At 39.6% G+C, this 22,707-nt stretch overlaps 1 protein-coding gene across 2 annotated transcripts in view; it reads left to right on the forward strand.

The window, feature by feature from the left end:
* The window catches only part of CNTN3 (contactin 3), a 167,930-nt gene that overhangs the window by 98,029 nt on the left and 47,194 nt on the right, over window positions 1-22,707 (forward strand). For both annotated transcript variants that reach the window (XM_033141204.1, XM_033141203.1), the window contains 3 exons: window positions 8,318-8,521; window positions 8,954-9,056; window positions 10,777-10,961. In XM_033141204.1, coding sequence (XP_032997095.1) covers window positions 8,318-8,521; window positions 8,954-9,056; window positions 10,777-10,961 — 492 coding nt within the window. The remainder of the gene's footprint in view (window positions 1-8,317; window positions 8,522-8,953; window positions 9,057-10,776; window positions 10,962-22,707) is intronic.

Genomic DNA, 22,707 nt, shown 5'->3' on the forward strand with positions numbered 1-22,707 from the left:
TGGTGGGCAGAGCCAGAAAGAAAAGTGGATGGAGCAATCAATGCCTATTTTATTTTATCTTTAAACAATAGGCTACTTTCTACACAAACTCTACATTCCCTCTATCCTCCACCCAGGCAAACAAGGGGAGGCATTTTCAGAGTTCAAGAACACATTCTACCCAGGCAGAAACACTCAAGGTGGGCTGGTTGGAGATGGGTGTATGGCCCATGGAGAATGCTGAAGGCCAGATATAGAAGCCCGGAGGGATGCATTTGGCTTCCAGGCCTGAGGTTCCCTACTCCTGTACTAAACAGATTTGCGAAAATCAAGTAGGAGCTATATGGATGGAGCCCTAGATATAGCATGAATGAGTGTGTTGTGTCTCCATTCTTATATCCATTTTTGGATTTGAATTATGTTGTCCATTTGACTGTAGGTGGAAACAAAACATTAGGAAGATTCCTCTTTGCTTCAGCAGAGAATTTGCCAGCCCTCTTGGAGTTAAATTTTCCACATTTTACTGCACATTATGTAGGTAATTGCTCTCATAACTTTCCTTGTTCTGGTTTTCTGAAGAGGTGACATGCATTTTCATCCCCACATCAAGCTGGAAAGTCACCTTTTTGAATTTTATCTGCTGAATAATTAACCTTTTATGCCAAAAAGATTAATGATTTGCATCTGTTTCAAATCAAAACGGTATTGTAAGCATTTCAGAGGGGAAATGGAATTTTAGTTCCAGGCTCACTGTTAATTTCTGCTAGAGTTTAACATATATCTAAAATATGAATTGTCCACATTTCTAAACCATTTCATATGCATTTGCATTTGGAAATTGAATGCATTTTTGACAAATAAGACAACGACAAAGAAAACAACATTGCATATGGTTAATTCTAAGTCCAACTTCTGCAACATCTGTCATAAACTACATTTAAATGTGGAAAGGCAAATATCATTACGTACCTGTGGAGGTTCAGGGGTATTTTCTCAGGCTAGCCTCACTCCTAAGATTTCTGTGAGGATAAAACGGAGAGACACACACACACACTGCAGAAAAGAAAACCCCACAATCCTCATACTTGATTAATTCCAATGCTGACACCTTTTCTAACCAAAATGTTTTGTTTAATTAATTAATTAAAATATTTATAGCTCAGCTTTAATCTAAAGAGCTCAGGGCAGGGAACAATAGCTTCAATTTTAAAAAGCGATGTAACAGAAGAAAAATCACATAAGGAAATAAAAATCAAGGGTTCAGTTATGTATTGCCCTGCATTCAAAGATCACAGGGCAGTTCAGAACATAAAATTACAAAATAAGAACACAAAATAAATAACCAAAAATTAAACAAAAGGACCCCCCCCCTTTTAAACCGCATTTAAAAGGTTGTAGATTTTTTAATCAGTCAAAGCCCTGGTTATAAAGCCCTGGTTTTCACCTGGCGCCTTCATAAGTGCTGTTACAGATCAGGGGGCAACAGAGTTTGGGGGTGCAAGGGCACCTATAACTGCTAGAGTCAGTGGATATTAGAAATTAATTTAGCTGATTTTGGGAGTATTGAAGGGAAGATGCCAGGCCAGTAGAAAAATGCAGGCTAAGCTTCCTTTCCAGGCCGGGGCCATTAACATGACAAAAGAAATATAGAGCAAGGACTGAAGGTGGGCAGGGTTTAGTTTTTGGATTGAAGGCTGCAACTCATAAAAATCCAGAACTCAGAGAGCTGGGTTATCAGAGATTTGTGTGTGTGTGTGTGTGTGTGTGTGTGTGTGTGTTTGCACCTTCACACAAACAGGTTAAAAAGAGAACTGGTGGAAATAATGTAATGTAAGTAATTTCACTTAAGCCGTTACTGCACGCTGGACATACTGAAAGCATCCATGCTCAACTCTGTTCTCTCAGTTAGCCCAGTTACATAGACTGTTTGCATCACTAATTAATTTCACAAATTGTATACTATTCATCAAGAAAACATCTGCTCAGTTTTCTAATTAGGTGTTAATGGGGAAAACAAACAAGTGGGTAGATTTGTAGGCACAAGAACTGTCAAGGTTGATCTGTATTTTTCAGTATTCTGCTGTTTAGCAAGTTTTTTAAAATAAATATGCAAGAATTGAATCACATGTATAAAATTTGCATCCATATGCCTGTTAACAGTGCTTTGGAGATAACCTGATTTTACATCTAGCAGAGCATCTTAGAATAGATTTAGCAGAGTTACTAAAGTAGTGGAATTGTCCTGAACAAGTCAGCAGAAAAATACCACTTTGATTTCCCATTCACCATCAAAGTAATAAGTTTGGTTCATGCGTTTTTTGTTATGTCTGACCAACTACTGCATTTCTGAAATGTATCATACAGTTCTGCTTGCATTTAGTCACTCACCTGGTCTGCTATGCGCATTTGTAACCAGACTAGCAGGGTGTGTGTGTGTGTGTGTGTGTGTGAGAGAGAGAGAGAGAGAGAGAGAGAGAGAGAGAGAGAGAGAGAGAGAGAGATGTCACAGGTAGTATCTACCCTATTCCACTTCTCTTACCTGTATTTTTCTTTTTTATGTCTTTTTTATTAATTTTAATAAAACATGTTAACATAACACAGGCACCACAGAAGCGTGCATTAACCTACAAGCAAAACACTGTACTAAATCACCCAAGAGAGAAAAGCTGATTCCCAGCCATGACTGCAAGAATATAAAATTATCTTTCACAATTCCCTTAAATACGATTGTAGTTTATATGTTCTGAAAGTGCTGTGTCCAATACTCAAGACCACTACCTGTCCTTAGAACACGTGCCCATGGTTTTCCAGCTTTGAGCGACTTCCAGCCTTGCAAGGGTTAAGAGGAGTGACATAAGTTATTTATGATGGACTATGGGGTGCGTTGAACTATCGGGTTCATTGACCAGCAGGGGGTCAGAAATAAGATGCTGGGTTGTAATTTCAGAGATTAACACCAAAACCCACAGCTAACATGAATCAGACCCTTCCTGGGATTGGTCTATCTCCAACTCTCCTATTTCCTCCCCCTCAGCATCTGATCACTCTTTCCACAATGTCTCCAGAAGACTCATAGACAATGTTATAGTATTCAAAACGGTTCTGATCCTAATCTGTGCCTGGATAAGAGATTGCCTGCAACCCCAAATGTGTCACTTCGAGCTTCCCCGAGGAAGAGCAGGCTGTAAGCTGATTAAGTAAAAGATAATTTTTTAAGAAGAAATAAAAATGGAGCTCTGAAACAATACTGTTGAATAGTGTATGTCAAATCTCTACTCCTTATGCAACTTTGGGCTGAAGAAAGTTCAAAAACATCTATCTGAAGTGGAGGAATGTATATCCCAGGATATTACTAAAACGAATTATTTCTATGTTTAATGGGAAATCAACTGAAGAAATGTAATTGACAAGAGAAGTTTTATTTTCCTTGAAGTAGTCTCAATAGAAAAGTGTGTGTGTGTGTGTGTGTGTGTGTGTGTAATATATGAAACAAAAGTCACATGAGAGGTTGTTTGCTACAGTTTTATTTAGGAAACAATGCAATTTTGTTTTGATTTCACCAGTACAAAATTAAGTTATTGCAGATGGTTACAGACGGAATGTTGCGCTCTGTTTTAAAGTGCAATGAACATTTGATTAAGGCTGTAATCCTATGCATATTTTTATTTCTCGTTGGCAACAACAACAGAAAGTTTTGCAATAGAGATTACTTGTAAAATTATGGTGTGATCAATTCTTGTTTTGTAGTAGTGAGAATTACCGGTAGTAAGGAAGATTCCTTGAATCCATTTTTTTTATTATAAATGTGTACTTTCTCAATAAAACATAGACACTGAAATATAAAATAGTCCAATATTAGAAATAACCTATATATTAATGCCACACCAGCGTGCCACCCACCTCAGTGTTTGGCAGGAGGCCTCCTCGGTCCAGAGAGCTGAGCGATATGAGGCCTCTGCTGAATCCAAATGACCCACAGCCTGCAATGATGGTTCTGCTAGTGTAAGAAAATGCAAAATTAAGCAGTACCAGCCTTTAACGCTGCAGTCCAGCATTATATAGTAAAAAGAACCAAGAACCAATTTATGCAAAATTATAACAGAAGTCAAGCCCTGTTAACGGCCTTGAAAAATGTGGAAATGGGAAAATATATTCTAAATCGGGTTTAAATCAGCTCATTTAATATTTTGTGGTTGAAGAAATAGAGAAGAAATTGAGTATTTAAAAACCCCATTATTGCATTTGCACTCTGTGAGTGTCATGTCCAATTAACAAATGTTTTATGGAACTGGCTGTGGAGGAAACACCTTTACCTTTCACTGCCTCAGGGTGCAGGTCGGGGCTAAAGTTGCTGTGCTCTTTCCTAAGCGCAGGAATTACTCAGATTTGCATTCCTACCTTTTGGCAACCTAAAATGTCCTACTCTTTTGCTATGAATATGAAGTAGTCTTGCTTCATAAGCTTACCTACTTTGACTAAGAATTAGAATGATAGTTTAGGAATTTGAATTTACTGTAAGTAGAAGGTTTTTTTTTTACACAAATGGGATTGTCAGTGAGATAAATTGCAAAAAGTGCAAGGGAAACAAGTGTTATGTTGTAAGAACTACTTTGCCCTCAGTTAATAATGAAGATTATATTGAAGAATAGCCTCGTTAAAGGGAGGTTAATTTAAGTGAACACGGCAAATTGGACATGTCACCATGTTAATCTCTGTCCAAACTGTTTGAACGCTGTTAGCACATGCGACAGTTGTTCCAATTGAGATATTAATTTTAAAACTTTGTTACCTAAATGATATCACAAAACCCTGCTTTAAAAAGGGAAAGGGAAAATGCCAGAACAAGCTGTCCCAATGTTTGAGGAACCACATACAGGCATAAATTTTGTGGGAAAATGAGGGAGGAATGATGGAAAGCTATGTTTGCACCTCAACACATTTCTTCCTTGTTATACTGTTCTTAGTGCTGTATCTGTTTTCTTGAGTGGGGCGCTATCGTTTACTGCAACTCTTTGCTTATGGGTGCAGTTGATCCAAGCTGTAGTAGATTATTTGCAGGCACAGCCTTTCTCATGTTCAAATTTCACTCAGTTTGTATGCTGCGGTTGACTCAGAATCTATACCTGGGTGCCAGAAGTCACTGCTAGTCACAGTTGCTTGAGTTGGTTTGATCCAATTTGCCTGGAAGGCCATCACAGTGCACTGGAAATATCACATATTTTGCTGCTATTATGTTTTGAAATAATGTTGGTTATTTGTTAAGTACTAAAGTTTCCTTTATGTATTGTTTAATAGTTGGGAAGCTTTAGGCGACTTGTTAGCCACCTACATCTGATTAAGACAGTTAAGCAGTTTCACTTAGAACTGTTTTGGTGTGTTCAATTCATGTTCCATAGTAACAAGAATTAGTACCGTAAGTAAGGATCTTTTAATGCCAATTTCAGTTTTTATTATAAATGTATGCTTTTCCAGTAAAGCATAGACATCAAAATATAAAATAGACTAAGATAATAAATAATAGTTACAATACATTTCTTGTACAAATGTTTACATCTTAAAAGTTCAGCAGGGTAGCATTTCTAGGAGAAAGTACAGTGGTACCTCGGGTTAAGTATGCTTCAGGTTAAGAACTCCACTTAAGAACAGAAATCGTGCTCTGGCAGCGCAGCAGCAGCAGCAGGAGGTCCCATTAGCTAAAGTGGTGCTTCAGGTTAAGTACGTTTCGGGTTAAGAGCGGACCTCCAGAATGAATTAAGTACTTAACCCGAGGTACCACCGTAATCTTGCCCACCCCTGTTCCAGCTGGAAGGTTTACAGGCAAGGAGCTTAAGATGGTAGAAAGCTAATTTGTTTAGAACCTAGAGCATATTTGTGCAATTTCTAAAGATTGCATCATGTTGAACTAATCTTTAACATAAGCTAAGAATCCCATAAATTTGGGCTGATATTCTTATTATTCTGTTATTCAAATGTTCTTATATAATTAGAAGATGATTGGACATGGATACATATGCTTCTTATAGATAAGTTCTACATTTGTGCATTTCATTTTCTAGATAAGAATTGACAGGTCTTAACGCAGAGCTACTACTATCTTACCCTAACATGGGAATGTAAATGTCATGGCTTTTAATTGATAAACAAAACTCCAAGTAAACCTCTGACTTTGAGTGACAGTTTTACAATTCAACTTTCTTCCTGATTGCCATGATCTTGTTTATATAAGTTACCCAGAATACATCATTAGCATGAACTGCTTTTGTGTCTGCCCTTAACACAAAAGCAATATCACCTTTAAATTTGTGAATATTTTCCTATGAATCATGTCAACTTGCCTTCTGTTTGCCATTTCCTTACAAGATACCTTGTATCACTGATGGAGGTGAATCAGCAATTTCTCTGGTGTCTCTTCTCATCTCATTTCATCTAGAAGTGCTAAAGCAACTGATTTTTGCTAATTACAAACAGTATCATGGCTATCAGCTTGATGGAGCTTGTAAACAAACTTTATTTTAGATATGTGGAGCTGATGCAAAGTTTTATGAACAGAAATGATTGCTTTGGTAATAGCCACACAGAGACGGCTGTGGGCAGGATTCCTGCACTGCAGAGGGTTGGACCAGATTACCCTTGGGGGTCCCTTCCAAATCTGCAATTTGTATTCTATGAGTCTATGATTCCACTACGTGGGGGAAATGGGTCTCCCTCTTCCTCTGTCTCTCTCCCTCTTAATAAACTTGTTTGATGCGGGTTCAGAAACTTCAGCTGGTTCAGAGTGCAACAAGGTTGGCTTTAGAAAGCAGTTGTCTCCCACGTTACAACAGTTTCATGCCTTACTGATCCATGCATGCCCTGTGGTTCATTCAAAAAGTGCTGGTTATGACCTACAGATCTGAAAAACTGTATTCTGATTCTATCACCATATGAACTTGCCCATGGTTTAAATATCTTCATCATCAACTGAGTTCTTGTGGACATTGTAAATATGCTGCAATTTGTTCAGCTAGAATTAGTTTTTATTAGTATGATTGATTTACCTGGTTTCTTCGTTTCTGATATTCTGTATTTTAGTTTTAGTTTTACTGTTAGACGCCTTGTGGATCTTTGGGTGAAAAGGCAGGGTATACATTTAAGAAATACATACAGTAATTAGAAACTCTTTTAAATTACCAGAAATCTACTTGTTTGCCATTGTTAGCTTTTTTCTAGCTTACATAATGGTATAACTTTATAGCTTAATAAAGGGCAATTAAAGATAATTGGAAAAGCAATCAAATTTTGAACTTCTTTCTGTTGTTAACAAATACCATAAATATTTTAATAATTTGCATTAGTTTGTTTTTAGTTTTGTGCAGCATTTTACATACTGTGAATTAACCTTTCTGTTCTCCCATTTCTTGGCAAAGCAATACTAATACCATTCGGTAATTTTCTTTTTCTGTAGCTGCATGATAATAATTTCCCAGGCCCACTTGTAAATTACTACGTTACACACAGGCAAGATTTGTAAAGGCAGTGAGGAAGTTTGGCAAGATGTGTTAATGACTACTAGGCAGGTCAGTTAGATTATAATTAACTGAAATCAGTTGCTATAGAAGCTGCAAAGGCTTTTATATTCATCTACTTATTTTTTAAAGATGAAAATTATATCTACCTTTGAAACCGTATTTTAAAAACCTTATTAAAGCATATGAGCTTGAAGAAAGATAGCATACCAGCTCCTATAGGAAATGGCTTTTGATACACACACCCATATTCTGTCCATAAACTGTGATCTATAAAACTAAATTACATAGTAACTGGAGTTCTTATCGGATCTAATCCCATTGCCATACTACTTCAAATGGACTAGATGACAGTGGCACTGGTCCAATACAAAGTTGCATGCTGAAAATCCTAATGAACCTTTACGTGTGCAACTGCACTGGATTATAGTTACTGAAATTTGTGACATGTGGCATGCTAGTGCCACATTTTTGGCCCTTCTTATCATCTTAGCATTGCCAGAATGGACAAGGGATGGAACCAAATCCACTTCTCCTATAATCTAACAACTTGCCCTAAGTACTGAGTCGCCAAGCGAAGTAATATGGAGTGAAATGCATGTGTGTGTGACTGTTCACTTAAAGTAACACACTTGTTCTAGAAAAGCACCAAAAAAGTTGTTGTTGCTTTAGAGATGTGAAGACTGATGGGTGAAATCATATGCGTATGGTGCTATATTATTCCTACTAGGTATGGATTCTTTCCCATAACTGTATGTAAGCAAACAACCTTGGGATTCATCTGCTTATGAATACATCTCATTTAATGCATATTTTCATTTATTGACTTTCAGAACATTCTTATGCTTGGATCTTCAATGAATATCCATCATTTGTGCAAGAAGACAGTCGTCGATTTGTTTCTCAGGAAACTGGGCATCTCTACATAGCCAAAGTTGAGCCATCAGATGTAGGAAATTATACATGTGTTGTGACAAGTACCGTAACAAATGCCAAAGTTCTTGGCTCGCCAACACCTTTAGTGCTGCGTACTGATGGTATGTATGAGTTTATGCTTATGTAATGTAGCAACTAACAGTAGTTGCTCAGTGCAATACTCAATAGTTTCTAATTCTTTGGAATACACACTTCTTGCAATACATAATTTATCTCTAACAAAAAATATTTGTTTTGCCTTTGCCTTGCTAGTTATGGTTCTTGTACTTTCCTTTAGTGCCCCATTAAGTGGTGATTTTGATGCAGTATATTGAAAGAACCCAAAGACAAGAGTGGCTACTAGGAATTGTCAACCAGATTGTCAACCAAATGACAGTTGTCAACCACAAGACTACTAGGAAGCGAAAAGAAATAATAAATAATAAATCCTTTCCTTAAAATATCCAAAGAAGCCTTCTTGCATAGTTGTTCCCTGCGGCTCAAAGATACAAGCCTCCTTCCCTAATCACTCTTTTCCTTTTCTGGAATAACAGGAGTAATGGGGGAATACGAACCCAAAATAGAAGTTCAGTTTCCTGAATCACTTCCAGCTGCTAAAGGTTCGATAGTAAAACTGGAATGCTTTGCCCTTGGAAAGTAAGTTTGTATTCATGTTTATCCATATTGCAATAGTTGGAAACAGAAAAGTTATGTTGTACATTAAATGGATGACGTGAGATCCTTTTAAATATGCCATAATTTTTTAGTTGCATATACAGTCGTACCTCGTGTTGTGTTCTCTGCGGGTTTACTTCCGGGTTTCGCCACATGCACAGAAGCGCTCTAAGCATGTGCAGAAGCGTGATATCGCTGCTCGGGTTGCAGACTTTTCGGGGTGCAAACGGCACCCCAGAATGGATCATGTCCGCAACCCGAGGTACCACTGTAGATAGTATAAGACGACTGGGCGTATAAGACGACCCCCCAACTTTTCCAGTTAAAATATAGAGTTTGAGATATACTCGACCGCAGGTTCTCCACCCGGCGTATAAGACGACCCCCGACTTTTGAGAAGATTTTCCTGGATTAAAAAGTAGTCTTATACGCCAGAATATACAGTACTTTGCCTCCTCCCCATTCTATCCTCACCTGTGAAGTAGGTTATGCTGAGAGTGAATGACTGGCACAAGGTCACCCTGTAAGTTTCATGTCTGAGTGGGGATTAAACCATGGTGTAAGGGTTCTGCTGTGGTTCCTCATGAGTAAAGAGGCTCAAATCAAGTCCCGTATATTTACAGGCTTTATTGTGCAGATATGTACAGTGCAGAGCTCAAAAGTCCATGACCAGCTTAGTCACTTTCAGATCCCAGAAGTGGTGCTTTTCTGGAGTGCCCCCAACATAAGAACTTGGGCACCCCAAGTCTCCTCCTTCCCTCCTTACATTTCACACCCCTGCGTAATTGGGGCGCCAGAACTGCCGTTGCTCCCTCTTGGCTGGATCCGCTGAGTGGGCATTGGGACTCTGGAACATCCCTCAGCCCTCTCTCCGCTGGGCTGCTTTCCTTCCTGTTGCTCCCGCTGGAGGTCCCCCTGCTATCCCCACAGTGCTGGGGCTCTCCATCCTTTGACAGCCCCCGCACCGCACCGCTGGGTGCTGACTGTTCCCTGACACATGTTCTCCCATGTCCTGCTACAGCACTAACCACTATCCCACACTATCTGAAGAAGTGTGCATGCACACGAAAGCTCATACCAAGAACAAACTCAGTTGGTCTCTAAGGTGCTACTGGAAAGAATTTTCTATTTTGTTTCCACTATCCCACACTGATTCTAACGTGGTATGACACGTGTTTGACAACCTCTTGAGCTAGGATTATAGTGTTTAATTCAGAAAACATTGAACTATGGGAGTCTGCAAGATTTGGGCTAAATTTCACTTTGACCCATGGATTCCACCCCACCCACCCCCCAAAATATCTGATTCTTGTGATGATGGAATTAGAACTGAAATTAGAATACCTCCTGAGAATTTCCAGAGACCTTAAGACTAAAACAATAACACATACAGTATTTATGCTTTCAGACCTAGAGTGTCTGTCAATCCTACCTAGGATTAATGTATCCATCCTGCCACAAAGAAGTCTTGGCTCAATGACTATGTCTCAGTCTTAGATAATGACTGAGTATCAAGCTCTAGATTCCCAATCAATGAAAGTGTAACAGGTACTCTAGAATAAATTATCACAGTGGTGTGTTGGTGTTGTTTTAAAGTACCAAATACTGTTAATTCCTTCGTATGCTGCAATATTTTGTTTCATTTTTGATCAGTTCTTTTAAAGTTATCTTCAAAAGCCTTAATTGCATTTGGTTTCTGCAGCCCAGTACCTCGGATTAACTGGAGAAGAGCTGATGGGATGCCTTTTCCAAGCAAAGTAATGTTGAGGAAATCCAATGGCATGATTGAAATTCCAAACTTCCAACAAGAAGATGCTGGTCTCTATGAGTGCATTACTGAGAACTCTAGAGGGAAAAATGTTGCCAGGGGGCGCTTGACATATTACGGTAAGAAACCTTTTTTTATATAGAAAAAAATGTTGAAATAGCTGCAACCTAAAATGGCAAATGTCCAATTTTAATGTGATGCAGTTGTATAAATATGAAGTCAGAACAAAGCCCAGCTGCCATTCAGTGGGACTTACAAAACTGAAAACTATGGAGAAACCTGGTCTTAATAGAGATATTGGATTCCTGTCTCATTACATATGCTTATCATCAGCATACTATCCCTTGCTTTTTCCTGTAGGACTAATTGCAGTTGTTAACAGTCGTCTAACAGGTTTACCATACCCATCTCCTACTACCCTCCTGAGAAAAACCCCACCCCACCCTCCCACTACATATAAGGGTCTGGTGACTTCTGTTTCAGTTTATCTGAAGAAGTGTTCATGCACACGAAAGCTTATACCAAGAACAAACTTACCGGTAGTTGGTCTCTAAAGTGATACTGGACATACATACATACATATACATATATACACACACACACACAGACAGACAGACACACACATATTCCCAAGTAAGTGTGTAGAGATGCCTCCTCCTCCTCCAAATGCATGAAGGGTAATCCTTTGTTTTATTATAAATGCCCATTCTCCCAGTTTGGTGAGAGCCATTTGGGGACTCCTTGCTATCCCTTTAAATTTTAACCACCCTTAAGAATTTGGTATGATCAGCAAACTCACTTAAGATAGTGCTTATCTTTGTGGTCTGCAAGCAGGATATTTGAGGGAATCCCTATATACATGTCCAACCACTCACACTATTTTAAAACCCAGTGCACTAAGCTATCGGTCACTTCAGATCATACCTTTCCCACACTCACCCCAAAGTTGTCTGCTAAGGTTTTGAAGATTCATGATCTTATTAGATTTCAGTAGCTGTCTATGACTTTGGGGGTTCTGTGAGGGGGGGTTGTCTTTGGCTGCTGAGGTTTTATTTAGAATGGGTTTTATTGAATTTATTTTATTGAATTTCTAAAGGTTTTGTTTTAAACTGTTGTTTCCATCATTGAGCTTTCTGTAGTTGAAAGACAGGTTATACATCTTTTAATAAATAAAACACAACTTCTAAGGAAACTGCCCACTGTTCCCTCTGCGTCTGCTTCCGATTTGCAATAAGAACAGAGAGCAGCAATAGATCAAACCTGTACAGGTATTCTGTTGCTTTAATTCTTCTAAAGCAAGTACTATACTTCTGGTAGAATTTATCTTCAGCAAGATATATCCCATTGGCCAACATCTAAAGAATTCCTTGACTAATTAAAGAAGTACAGTGTCCATCTTAAGCAACAGTCCTTCACTGAACATACCTAAAGAAGCTCTTTATATCCCAGCAAAGTTTTCGATACATTCCTTGGCATCAGTGACTAACAGTGCAATTCTGTACAAGCTGCTGAGCTGAGTGGGACTCCCAGGTAAGCACATGTAGGATTGGAGACTAAGGCATATTGTTACAGTACAAAGGAGAAATCCTATGCCAGGACAAGTGGGTTAGGATCCAGCAGGTCTCCAGCGGAGCTGGGAGGTTTCTGACACAGCCAGGCTATGTTGACTGTGTCTCTTTCATTTTTCGGCTCAGCTGGGCATAACCCAGCCCATCCCAGTGGCTCTCAAACTGGCATAAGATCTGGAAAAACAGGTGTGGCATGGCAGGAGCAGAGAAGCAGGTCTTAAACTGGATCCTAAACCTATTCAGCTCAGTCACATGATCTGGCAATCTGGCACCAATTAAGCCAGCAAAATGGTGGCTTAAATGGTGATGTAACTGAAACACTATTTTAAAGGCTGGTTTTTCTCTCTCTCTGCTTAGGCTGGCTGAACCAGTAGTAACTCCACTCCTGAACAGAGTTCAGAACTTCTGATGGATGGAGTTTGGACCTGGCATCACTTTACACCAGCTTAATTTACATCAGCTTGTTTTAAGCCAACTTGTTTGTATAGGATTGCTCCCTCAGATTTCAAAGTTTAGCAGTAGCGTTTGTGAATCCTTCTGTAATGTGATATTGAAAATTCTGTATGGAGAAATACAGCAAACTAATTGACTGTAGCAACTGAATCCTTAGATATCTGAAGCTGGCATTTTATTCTTTTGATGCAAAGGTCATAGCTTCCCAGTTGCTCCACAAGCTGTCCATACCGTACTATGTCTTAGAAGCCATTCTTTGTTTTTGTATCCAATTGTCTGATTCCCCCCCCCCCTCTAGAATCCTTTTGTGAATCTTAAGGGCACTGTTGCCCTCCTTTGCTCTCTTTTTTAACGTAATTGTTGCTTTGAGAAAAGTTGCTATGAGATAAGAAGCAATATAATGTAAGAAATAGATGCAGAATACCAAGATAACCTCTTGTGCATTTTAAAGTATGAACTGAATGCCAAGAGACTATATTGCTGTTTTCTTAATATAAAACTATTTTGCAAGCTGACAATTATTGTTTAAAAAAGAAGTCCCCAAGAAAGGCATTTCTTTATTGTAGAAATAGCAAATTAAGGAATGTTTCACTTCCCATCGCAAAGGCTAAACAATGCACACAGGCAGCACGCAAGAAATAAAGTCCAAAAAATCTTTGTAATAAATAAGAGTGCAGTCCTTCATATTTGCTGCTGGGAGGGACTAAGGTCTGTCACTTGTGGGCCCCTCCTGCAGCCGCAGAGAGAGCATGGTGGATTGAACGCTACCGTCAATGATTTTTTATTTTGTTTTGACAATGGTTTTCTTGTCATTGATAAATGGCACAGAATATTGACTAGGATGTATGTTGAAGTGGTGTTACAGTGACAGCCACAACACTCCTGGATCTGTTATCCTGGCCTGATTTGGAACCCTCAGCTGGCACAGTAAAAACAAAAAAAAACAAAGTAAAAAATGCCACAGAATGATGACCTTTGCAAACTGACAGGGATTCAGGTGCAGTTGTCAAATCTGGTAGTCCACCACTGCTTCCAGACATATGTGACAATTAACTTTGAGATGAAAAAGAGGTTGTTCATCTGCTGGCTTCCACTGTTGGAGTCAGTATGCCTCTGAATGTCAGTTTCTGGAAATCACAAGTGGCTTGGCCTGCTTAGTTCCTGCTTGGGGCTTCTCACACGCATCTGGTTGGCCACTGTGAGAACAGGATTCTGGACTAGATGGCCTATTGGCCTGATCCAGCAGTGTTCTAAGTGCCAGATTTATGTATAAGCTAAACAAGCTATAGCTTAGGGCCCCACTCTTTTAGGGCCCCCCAAAAAAATTAAAGGGAAAAAACACTGGATGTACATTTCCAAAATATAAGATAAAAAACAAATAAAATAAAACCTACACACAGCAACAGTGTTTTGTGTTGTGTAGACTCCTATCATGTAAGTAATGGGCCCCACCAGCTATCTAAAATATCACTGGTTTGCTCATTTCTATATATAGGGTGCCTACGGACTGGTTGCATAGGAACATGTGCAAATGGCTTTAGATACCTATTAGGTCCATAAATTACCATATAGCATATATTCAGCACAAAAACAGCAACAATTTGTTGTTGACAAAGGGCAGTTGGACATTTAAAGAGCCGCATTACCTTCAGTAGCTTAGGGCCTTATCAAACCTAAATCTGGCCCTGAGTGTTCTTCTTATGTTCTTCACTGGTTAAAATAACAGATCATACAGTACCGTAAGTATGCTGTGCAGTGGCAATGATGATGTACCAGCAGCAGCAACAACAAGAAACAACACATGCTCACATGTGCACCCACACATCTATAGTTTGGCTGTATGTGAAGCTTTCCATACCATACAGTGCCCCAGCCATTCAGATGGTCCATCAAATATGTTTGGGTTGGGTGGGATTCAGTTGCTATGCTAGCCATAAATAACCATCTCATATGTTAAAGTGATATAGAGTTTATATTATCAGTTCCCCACTGTAATCCATGTGACAGGATTAACCAGTTTTATTTCATTTTTTCCTGCTTTGACATTTGCCTGGGTGATGCTTGTAGAATGCTAACTGGTTTATAGTTAGAAAATGTATACTTATAATTAAAGTTTTCATCCTTTTCTGCATACTGGGAGATTTTCTTTTCTTTTTTGGATTAATATATCTTTTTCATAATTGAGGGTGATATCACCTTGTGACTCAAAATATGAACTTGTCACAATGTGAGAGATATCACAGCTTAGAAATCTTATGAATAAGCTAAACCATTTGCACATTTATCTTCCAGTAAAGTAGCAACATCAACTTTTCTTAACTTTCTGTCAGAAGTTATTTCAGGAAACAGCGTATGTAATATTTAAGACCTTTTAGATACCACCAGTCTTCCAGAAATCACTAAAACACTGTCTTACTGTTTCTTGTTCTTCTTCTTGTTGTTTACTGGAAATAATTTCCCATGAACCAGGGATCAACCAAACTTAAGGGAGAGTAAATTGCTCAAATATAGACTTGAAAGGGAATGCAGATCTCTGCAGTGGAATCTGGACTATAACTTTCTCATTGTAATCATACCAGACACAACTTCCAATGAGAGAAAACGAAAAGATAACCTGCTCACTGGTACAGAGATTAAAACATATATACTTAAAGGATATTATCAAAACTGGGCTTATATTTTCAGTATAGTCACTGTAGACCAGTGTTTTTCAACCACTGTTCCGCGGCACACTAGTGTGCCGCGAGATGTTGCCTGGTGTGCCGTGGGAAAAATGTCCCGGCCGTTGTTGTTGCCTTCCTTCAAGTGACTGGGAAATGGACCAACGCGCGCGAAGGTGTGTCTGGTGATGGCGCGCGCGTGCGTGCGTGAGGAGGGCGGGTTGGTCTCGCTGCAGCCGCTGCCTCCCCCCCCAACCGCCTCGCTCGGCTGCGCTGCTCGGCCGGCGCCCTGAGGGGACGTGGCGGGTAAGTAGCGGGCACGAGGCAGCTCTGGTGATCAAACGAGGGAAGAGGTTTGAAGTCAAGGCGGCAAGAGGGAGGCTGGAGCGGCGGCGGCGGTTTTCTGAAGGGAGCCCCGTCGTCCCCGAGTCTGCAGGAGGAAGGAGCAGGCTCGCTTTCTGAGGCCGCCTTAGCGGGGCTTCCCTTTGGGAAGGGCTTGGCCTGGGGCTTCGCGGGAGGGCGGAATGAGGGGCGCTTCTCGCCGGCTGGTTTGCGTTTCTGACCCGCCCTGAAAAGGCAGCCCAGCGCCAGAGGGAGGCCCCATTGCTTCCCTAACAGCAGTTCCCTGTTTCCCGCTTGGCATGTCCCCCCCCCCCCGGCCACTCCCAGGACAGAGTGTCGGAGGGACACCAGGCTCCAAGGCCTGGAGCTGCAGCTCGAATGGTAGAGTTCACTGGGAATTCGCCCACCTCCAGCGGAGGTGGCGCTGGGTCCTGTGGGTGCGGATATCTTTGGCTGCTATTGTATTTTTGCTCGGTTTTTGTTTTTGTGTCGATTTTTCTTAGTCTTTATTGAACTGTTAACATTGGCACATAGGTGCATGTGTAAGAGAAGTAATAAACTGATTCAGCGTGTTCACCTACTGCTGGATAAATAACGCCCATTCACAAGGCAAGCAGATGGTGTACAGGTGGCAGTTTAGGAATTGCGAGATTGCCATGGGTGTGAATTGTGAATATACGATATTGCACAGGTATGTGGACAACCACTGCCGTGAATTGTACACAAGATCATCACAAAAAAGGGAAACACCACATTGGCTGGGCTCTCAAGTGTGGCATGGCAGTTAATTATATCATGTCAGGATGTCTCAGGAGCTTCTCCACTCATGTCTTTGTCACAAAAAAGTCAGTCAGGTACAAGACTAGAGTCCCTCAGACCTTACTTGGGGCTGGACTATATTTTGAAAAAAATATGAACAAATTCCTATGCCCCACAAATAACCCAGAGATGCATTTTAAATAAAAGGACAGGTTCCAATTCTGTAAAAACACGCTGATTCCTGGACCATCCGCGGGCAGCATTTAGAAGGTGATTGGGCCACATCCGGCCCCCGGGTCTTAGTTTGGGGACCCCTGCTCTTAAGTCCAAGAATTATAAAATACTTTCTTTGTGTTTATTTGATTCCTATTCAAGAGAATTACGTTATATATAGTCAATATAGGCACAGAGTTAAATTTTTTAACATTTTCTAATGGTGGTGTGCCTCGTGATTTTTTTCATGAAACAAGTGTGCCTTTGCCCAAAAAAGGTTGAAAAACACTGCTGTAGACAACATTATATGGAAAAGCACTTTTCATGTAAAGGTAAAGGGACCCCTGACCATTAGGTCCAGTCGCAGACGACTCTGGGGTTGCAGTGCCCATCTCTTTTTTTTTTAATAAAGATTTTATTCTTTTTCCATATATAAACAAAAGAAAATACAGAAATACATAATAAGCAACAAACAATAAACAACAACAATAACAATAAACATAAGAAAAAAAACGCAAATACATAACTAAACATACACCTAGCTCGATCTTCTTCTTGGTTCTATCTTCTTTGCATACTTTCAGACTTCCCCCGTTCCCCCTCCTGCATTCAAAACTGATATAAAATTTGGGTAGCTTTGTATCTTTTTCCATAAATCTTAACCTTATCTCTCAATAAACTTTAAGTTTATTAAACAAATATATTTTCTGACTTAAACTCAATATCTTAGACAACCCTTAAGCATTTGTAACATTTACATCTAAACTTCTTCTGCACTGTTCTACCTAACATATACATGCTAAAGCCAATTCTGCTAGCTAATTCTGCTCAAATATTCAATTTTGCATATTTAACTAAATAGTCCTTGAATTTCTTCCAATCCTGCGACACCTTCTCCTCCCTCTGGTCTCGGATTCTCGCGGTCAGTTCGGCGAGTTCCCTGAAATCCATTAGCTTCATCTGCCATTCTTCCACTGTCGGAATCTCTTCACCTTTCCAGTTTCTTGCCAATAAAATTCTAGCCGCTGTTGTGGCATACATAAAAAATACTCTATCTTGACTGGGTATCTCTTCATTGGTCATGCTCAAAAGGAATGCCTCTGGTTTCTTAGTAAAGGTAATTTTCATTACCTTCTTTAATTCATTATAAATCTTGTCCCAGAAGGCGTTTACCCCTGGGCATGAACACCACATATGATAAAAGGTACCTTTCGAAGATTTACATTTCCAACACATATCAGACATTATAGGATTCATCTTTGCTATCTTAACTGGTGTTAAATACCATCTGTAAAGCATTTTCATGATGTTTTCTCTTAAACTATTACAAGCTGTAAATTGGATACCTTTCTTCCACAATTTCTCCCAGTCATCCATCATAATGTTATGACCCACATCTTTTGCCCAGTCTATCATTGTCGATTTAACCAGTTCATCTTTCGTATGCCACTCTAGCAACAAATTATACATCTTGGAAAGGTTTTTAGAGTTCGATTCAATCAGTTCTGTTTCCAGTTTTGATTTTTCCATTTGAAAACCAATTTTCTTGTCTGCTTTAAATATCTCATAAATCTGATGATATTGCAGCCAGTCGGTGACTTCACTTTTTACTTGATCATAGCTTTTCAACTTGAACAGCTCACCTTCTCGCTGCAATATATCTGCATATCTTAACCATCTTGCAGACATATTAGGCCTCTTATATGCCTTGGCCTCCACTGGTGAAAGCCATCTAGGAGTTTTTCTCTCTAACAAATCCTTGTATCTCATCCAAACCTGATACAGGGCTTTTCTGATTATATGATTCTTAAAAGTCTTGTGAACTTTTGCTTTATCGTACCAAAGATAAGCATGCCATCCGAACATGTTGTCAAAGCCTTCCAAGTCCAACACATCAACATTTTCCAATCTAAACCAATCTTTAAGCCAGCAAAAGGCCGCTGCTTCAAAGTAAATCTTTAAATCTGGCAGGGCAAAGCCTCCTCTCTCTTTGGAGTCTGTTAGAATCTTAAATTTAATTCTAGGCTTTTTTCCCTGCCATATGAATTTCGATAGGTCCCTTTGCCATATTTTGAAACAGTCCAATTTGTCCACTATTGGAATGGCTTGAAATAAAAACAGCATCCTCGGTAACACATTCATTTTAATGGCAGCTATTCTGCCCATCAATGAAAGTTTCAGTCTTGTCCAAATCTCTAGGTCTTTCTTTATCTCTGTCCACAGTTTTTCGTAATTGTCCTTGTATAGGTTCAGATTTTTTGCTGTAAGATTAATACCTAGATATTTTACATTCTTAACAAAATTGAGGCCAGTGTGATCTTGTAATTTTTGTATCTGTTCTGAGTTCATGTTTTTTGTCAATGCTTTGGTTTTCTGTTTGTTAAGTTTGAAGCCAGCTACACGTCCAAACAATTCAATTAGTTCCAACGCTCTGGGGACACTGCTTTCAGGTTCTTGTAGGGATAGCATCAGATCATCCGCAAAGGCGCGTAGTTTGTATTCCTTCTCCCCCACCCTTATGCCTTTTATCTGGTTCTCCGTTCGTATCATATTTAGGAGGACCTCCAGGACCGTGATAAATAATAAAGGGGAGATAGGGCACCCTTGTCTTGTTCCTTTCTCAACTTCAATTTCCTCCGATATCACACTGTTTATTATAATTTTTGCTTTTTGTTCTGTATAGATGGCATTAATGCCATTTAAAAATCTTTGTCCAACTGCCATATTTTCTAGATTTTTCTTCATGAATGTCCAAGAGATATTGTCAAAGGCTTTTTCCGCATCTATAAACATTAGTGCTGCATCTGTGTTTATGTTTTTTTCCAGTTTTCTAAAATATTCACAATATTTCTTGTATTGTTGCTTATTTGTCTTCCTGGTAAAAAACCTGCTTGGTCTTTATGGATATAATCTTTCAGCACTCTTTTTAATCTTGTAGCCATGACGTTCGCAAAAATTTTGTAATCCACGTTCAAAAGAGAAATTGGACGATAGTTTTTCATTAAAGTCTTATCTGTCTCTGGTTTTGGGATCAGTGTGATGAAGGCTTCTTTCCATGTCTCTGGTGCCCTATCTCCTTCTAGTATTTTATTGCAAACTTCTTTCAAAGGCTGTGATAGCCAGTCTTTGAGAGTCTTGTAGTACTTTGCAGTCAATCCATCTGGTCCTGGGGCCTTCCCTATTTGCATGTTGTTGATTGCTTCCTCTATCTCTTGCGTCGATATCGGGTGGTTGAGCATTGTTAATTTATCCTCTGGGACTTTTTGCAATCCATTTTTTTCCAGAAATCGGTCTATCTCTAGTTCTTCTGCAGTGCCCATCTCACTTTATTGGCCGAGGGTGCCGGCATTTGTCCGCAGACAGCTTCTGGTTCATGTGGCCAGCATGACTGAGCTGCTTCTGGCAAACCAGAGCAGCGCACGGAAACACCGTTTACCTTTCCACCGGAGCAGTACCTATTTATCTACTTGCACTTTGATGTGCTTCCCAATGTTTAGTAAAGAAATCTGGACATAAAAGTGTCCCTATGTCCATTTCTGTGACGGAGGAAGTCTTTTTGCAGTGAGAGGAATAATCCTCAACAGAGGAAATGTTTCACCATTGGAGAAAGCCCCAGTAGGGAGTAATGCAAACCCAAGATTCACTAGTCATATCCCCTTTGCTTAGTCATGTGGCCTGGCAACCTAGCAGAACATATGCCAGCAAAAATGGTGCAAGTTTATTTTAAAGGTCTGCTTTTCCTTAATCTGGTTCAGCCAGCAGTAGTCCTGCTCCTGTTTGGACCTGGTATACTCTATACTGGCTGTCTGGCTGCCCACACTGAGAATTGTCCTGTTAGAGGAAGTTTCACTCTGACTATCAGGAGAAGGAAATCTTGTTAAAAGCAAAAATAAGAGCACTAGAAGCAGAGACCGATAGCAATCAACGTCAGCTTACAACTATGTTTAAAACCAATAACAAAACTTTTAAGAATCCAGTGTCTGTTAAAAGCTTGCACAAGCTCCATTAGAAGCCTACACAAAGAGCAGTGTTTCAGTTGGCACATAGAAGCCAACAAGGAAAGTGCTAAGTGAAATAGACCGGAGAAGGGCAAGCAGTGCACCCCAACTATATTCCTGTGATCCTAGAGGGCAGTGAACTATAGCCAATATACCGGTATATTTCCTGGCTCTCATCATAATGTACATAAAGCCCCATCACCCTTTTGGGGGTTTGATTTAGGAAAGCTCTATGATGTGAGATTAACAAACTGAGATCCCTGTGTAAATAGGTAGCCGTGTTGGTCTGATGCAGTCGAAATAAAAATAATAAATAAATAAATTGTCCAGTAGCACCTTATAGACATACTAAATTTGTTCTGGTATAAGCTTTCGTGTGCATGCACACTTCTTCAGATACACTGAAACAGAGGTTACCAGTATATAGTGGGAGGGTGGGGTGGGTTATTACTCAGAAGTGTAGTAGGAGATGGGTGATTGACTCAATGGGTATGGTAAACCTGTTAACGACTGTTAACGACTGCAATTAGTCCTACAGGAAAAAGCAAGGGGTAGTATGCAGATGACTTTAGCATATGTAATGAGACAAGAATCCAATATCTCTATTCAGACCAGGTCTCTCCATAGTTCTTAGTTTGGTAATAAGTTGTAATAGTAAATAGTTCAGTTGGCTTCTGCTCCATGCTTCAAGACTGTGCTTCTTAGTTGTTGGCCCTTCCCAGTTCTGGCTCTAGTTTACCCTTATACTGCTCTCCCGTTCAGCTACTGCTAACCTCAGTTGCACATTCCTGACAATAGCAGGAGTGTAAGGAGTCTGAATGTCTTTGTTTAGCTTTGGAATAGCGAGGACACAAAATTTCAATGAAAAGTTAAAATATATCATTGTCACTCCTAGAGCCCTACTACATGGCTTCAGCTGTGCCAACAATCATGCTAAAGGGCAAAAACTAATTCTTGGACCCATATATACTGACTGTGCTGAAGTCATGATACTTCTGATTATACAATATTGTGGTAAAACAATGCAGATGCAATAGCAAAAATGTTCTTTCCTAAAAAGTTTAATTACAAACATAGGCATTTAAGCATAAATTCTATGCTCCATAAACTTAAAAGCTTCATCATTGCAACATTATTTAAAGGTTTACTTAATGGTGTATTTGAAATGTGATGGAATTACACATTTTCCCACTGATATTAAAAAGTACAATAAAATAATACCCAAAATCTGTGGGCTTGCATTCTCCTCCTGTTTGATTGTAGTAGAGCAGAGGCTGAGGAAGGAGAAAGAGGTAATAAATTTGCGCAATTGCAAATGTAGCTATTGAGTCAAGGGCACCCTAGACTAGGATGGTGAAGGTTGAGCATCAGCTGCATTCTCCAGGGTTACAGAAATTAGATATTAGAAGAGTTTTAGCAGAGCTCTAAGACATTGCAAGAGTAATCCTGTCTGTGAGTTATGCCCACTGGTCAGGACTACTAATTCTCCTGTGTGCACAAAGCACAATTCTGCATTGGCAGGAAAAATTACGAGTGTGGTAGTAGAGGAAAAATACAACCTTCAGGACTCAACCACCTCGCAGAGGAAAATTGGGATGTGACCTGGATAGGAACAGACTTAAATTAGAATCCCATGTTCATTTAGGATCTCTTTCTCAACATGCACATAATCTTAAACCTGCAGAATAACTGATATAGCTTTGAACATTCCCATCAGAATCATTAGAGAACCCCATATAATTCACCCCAATGTTGAACCACAAAGGGGATAGGACTAAGCATGTAGGCAATCATTGCTATAGCAGCAGAGGTATAAATTTCAAATGGGGAAGACAGATCAGTCTCTATACACACTGTTTGATAGGTTTTTAT

Source organism: Lacerta agilis, chromosome 2 (genome assembly GCF_009819535.1).
Source record: "Lacerta agilis isolate rLacAgi1 chromosome 2, rLacAgi1.pri, whole genome shotgun sequence".
Classification (NCBI taxonomy): Eukaryota; Metazoa; Chordata; class Lepidosauria; order Squamata; family Lacertidae; genus Lacerta; species Lacerta agilis.